The sequence below is a fragment of the Bradysia coprophila genome, unplaced genomic scaffold, assembly GCF_014529535.1.
Source record: "Bradysia coprophila strain Holo2 unplaced genomic scaffold, BU_Bcop_v1 contig_350, whole genome shotgun sequence".
NCBI lineage: Eukaryota > Metazoa > Arthropoda > Insecta > Diptera > Sciaridae > Bradysia > Bradysia coprophila.
In genome coordinates this window covers 10,189,509-10,192,460 of record NW_023503608.1, presented here as the reverse complement: position 1 = coordinate 10,192,460, position 2,952 = coordinate 10,189,509, and the positions used below count along the sequence as shown (strand labels likewise).

General features: G+C 36.6%; 1 protein-coding gene across 1 annotated transcript; it reads right to left on the bottom strand.

Annotated features, from left to right (window-relative positions):
• Positions 1–870: 870 nt before the first annotated feature.
• LOC119080884 (probable cytochrome P450 6a13) lies at positions 871–2,596 on the bottom strand. Its single transcript, XM_037189462.1, has 3 exons — positions 1,426–2,596; positions 1,101–1,359; positions 871–1,039 (listed from the first exon to the last, which is right to left on the bottom strand). The coding sequence occupies exons 1-3, from the start codon at positions 2,522–2,524 to the stop codon at positions 871–873; spliced, it is 1,527 nt and encodes a 508-aa protein (XP_037045357.1). The 5' UTR covers positions 2,525–2,596.
• Between the last annotated feature and the right edge of the window lie 356 nt (positions 2,597–2,952).

Genomic DNA, 2,952 nt, shown 5'->3' with positions numbered 1-2,952 from the left:
AAAGCACATCGTCCAACTCAACCCCAGGAATTACAAAAAATATAGGAAATTCGTTGAAAATGTCTCACGTTGTTTTCTAAAGCAACGACACCAAACTTCTTTTGCGAATATCTCTAAGGCCACCAAACTGTTATAGCCCATCTTCGAACGAAACCTCAGGAATTTGATTCTTTGTTGATTTAAAAAGGTTTTTGGAAATCCGTTGAGAATTACTTGAGTTATCGTGTTACGAGCGACAAACACATTTAAGGTTTTTGGTCTACACTCATGTATATTTTCAATCACAGGATAGGGAACATTTTATGTTACAAACATTTTCAAGTTTTATTATCATCCGAAAGACCCTGACTTTGAGTCAAAGAAATAAACGTAGTAGATGTTGGAAGCGCCGCAGGCAAATTTTTGATTGAATTTTTGTTTCTTTTGGATTACTTTAATTAAGGTCAACATGATTTTTATTGTGGGGAAATCTGGATTGACAGATGGGAATTCGGGGGGCGCAGGTGGGAAAATTGAGAATTGAGAATGTTAAATAAATCCACTAAATGTAATTCACGTCCTTTGTCACAAATGTCACAAACTACTCCCATAATGAAACACATCCATTGATATTAGACGGTGCGAATGTTTACGTGAAAACACCGATTTAGCAGTACCCCTAAGTCGTGTGCTTGTGTCGTAAATGTTCGCCAAAGTCCGATTTTCAAGAATTTTATGATACACTTTTTCCAAACTTTTCTTGTTATGGCTCACTTTATATGCATTTCAATAACATCATATAAAAGAATAGTGTCGAGAAGTAAACTTGCTGATGTCAGATGGATAGCAGTTACCGGGGCTATTACTATCATTGAAACAACAGTTTTCTCATCAAAATGTTGATATTTTTTCAAAATTTATCCAATATCCATCTATCGATGAAATGGACTGATTTTGTGGATTCAGTTTGATCGGCATTTTCGTCTTACTAGTGTCCAATGTGAATTTGAAATTCTTCACCATAGTGGCAACTGCAAACTTTACATTCACCAAAGCAAATCTATAAAACGATTACCGTTTCTGAATACTGATCAGCACTTCAATTCGCAATATTTAAATACCTCATTCCTATGCAATTGCGGGGGCCTTCTCCGAATGGCAAAAAGGCCAAGTTTGGTCGCTTAGCAATTTCTTCAGTCGTGAAGCGATCCGGGTTAAATGTGTATGGATCCTTCCAATATTGTTCATCATGGTGGATTTGATAAATGGGAATCATTAGTCCCTGTCCTTTCTTTAAGACATGTTTCGTACCAGGAATAGGATAGTCTTTAATACATTGTCTTAAAGTAGTGAACGCTGGTGGGAACCGTCTAAGACTCTCTAAAAATCGAACAAACAAATTGTTAAACGTGTCTTTGCTAAACAAGCATTAGTGGTTTCACATACCATTAATAACTTGATTTAAGTAAGGCATTTCATGAATATTTTCATAAGTAATCTCTCCGTTTGAACTCTCTGTTCTTTCCGAAACTTCCTGTCTTACTCTCTCTTGAATATCCGGATTGTAGGCTAATTCGGTCATCGTATAAGAAATTGCTGTGCTACTGGTGTCAGCTCCAGCAAAGAAGAATATAAATGCTTGTGCGATAGTTTCATCATAAGTTAACTTGCGCGGATCTCCTGTGGAGTCTCCATCGACAACACCTTTGTTTTTCAACTGTATAAGCATGTTCAAGAAATCGTTGCGAACAATATTGTTTGTTTCGCGATATTTGATATTTCCACCAACAACATTGAAAAAGAACTCATCTACGGATTTGTCAAACATGCGAATGCCAAAAAGTTTCGCCAATCTTGGAGCCATACCAAGCAAGAATGAGCTAGCAGCCGAGACACCTTCCTCACCAAAAATCTTTCGGAAAACATCGACAAATTCGGGGTGTTCGTTTATCAGTGTATTTGATTCCATACCGAATGCAGCTGAACTAACAACATCGATTGTGAATCTGTTTGCAATGTTTTTCATTTCGATGGATCCGTTCTTGTTCGATTCAGTTTCGATTGCTTTCACCAAACCAACACCCTTGTCTGACACCGTATGGTAAATCAATTTCATCTTTCCAGAAGTAAAAGTCGGGCTTAGTTTGCTCCGCATGAATTTCCATTTTTCTCCACCAATGGCAAACAAATGACCAGTTAATGGCTCATCTTCGCTCACATGAACTCCACGGTCAGTGAATGAACTGAAATCCTTCACCGTTATACGCTTGATTAAATCAAGATCGACGAATACCATGCCGGGTGAGAATAAAGCATAGAAACCAGCAATAACATCCTTTCCCTTAGCATTATCGTAAACTTTCTGCAACAAATCGTTCAAGTGAATAGTACGTCCGACACCGTTTAAGTTGCCTAATATCCATGATTCTGGTTTGATATGTGGAATGCCATGTCTCTCAAAGTAAGAGAATTTTCTCTTCAAAAAGAAGTAAACAGTCGCTACTACAACCACGAGAATTGAAATTAAAGCACTTGACACGTCCATTTTCAATGTTTTTCGGTTAGGTGAGTACAACTGGTCGAGCTCAACTTGCGTTATCAACTAATTTCGTTGACCCATCACGCGTCTTTTATAACAAAAGTCTTATCTTAAAGAAGAGTTAACGCTACACAACCAAAAAAAGAAGTTGTGACACGGTGAGAATTCAATTTTTTTGAAATAAAATCAATTATTGATTACAGACAATCCCCATATGTTGGTAAGTATTCGTATAGATGAGTCGAAACATTTCTTTATCTACATACACTATATTGAGCGTATCATTTTTGGTTAGTCACAAATCAGTATAATATTCAATATTTAGTACATGTGTTTATCACGTCATGACGTCTTCCCATGACAAAATTTAATTTTGAATTCAAACTTTGAAATACAATCTTCTTTTCAATTCATTTTTCATTATTCATTACCAA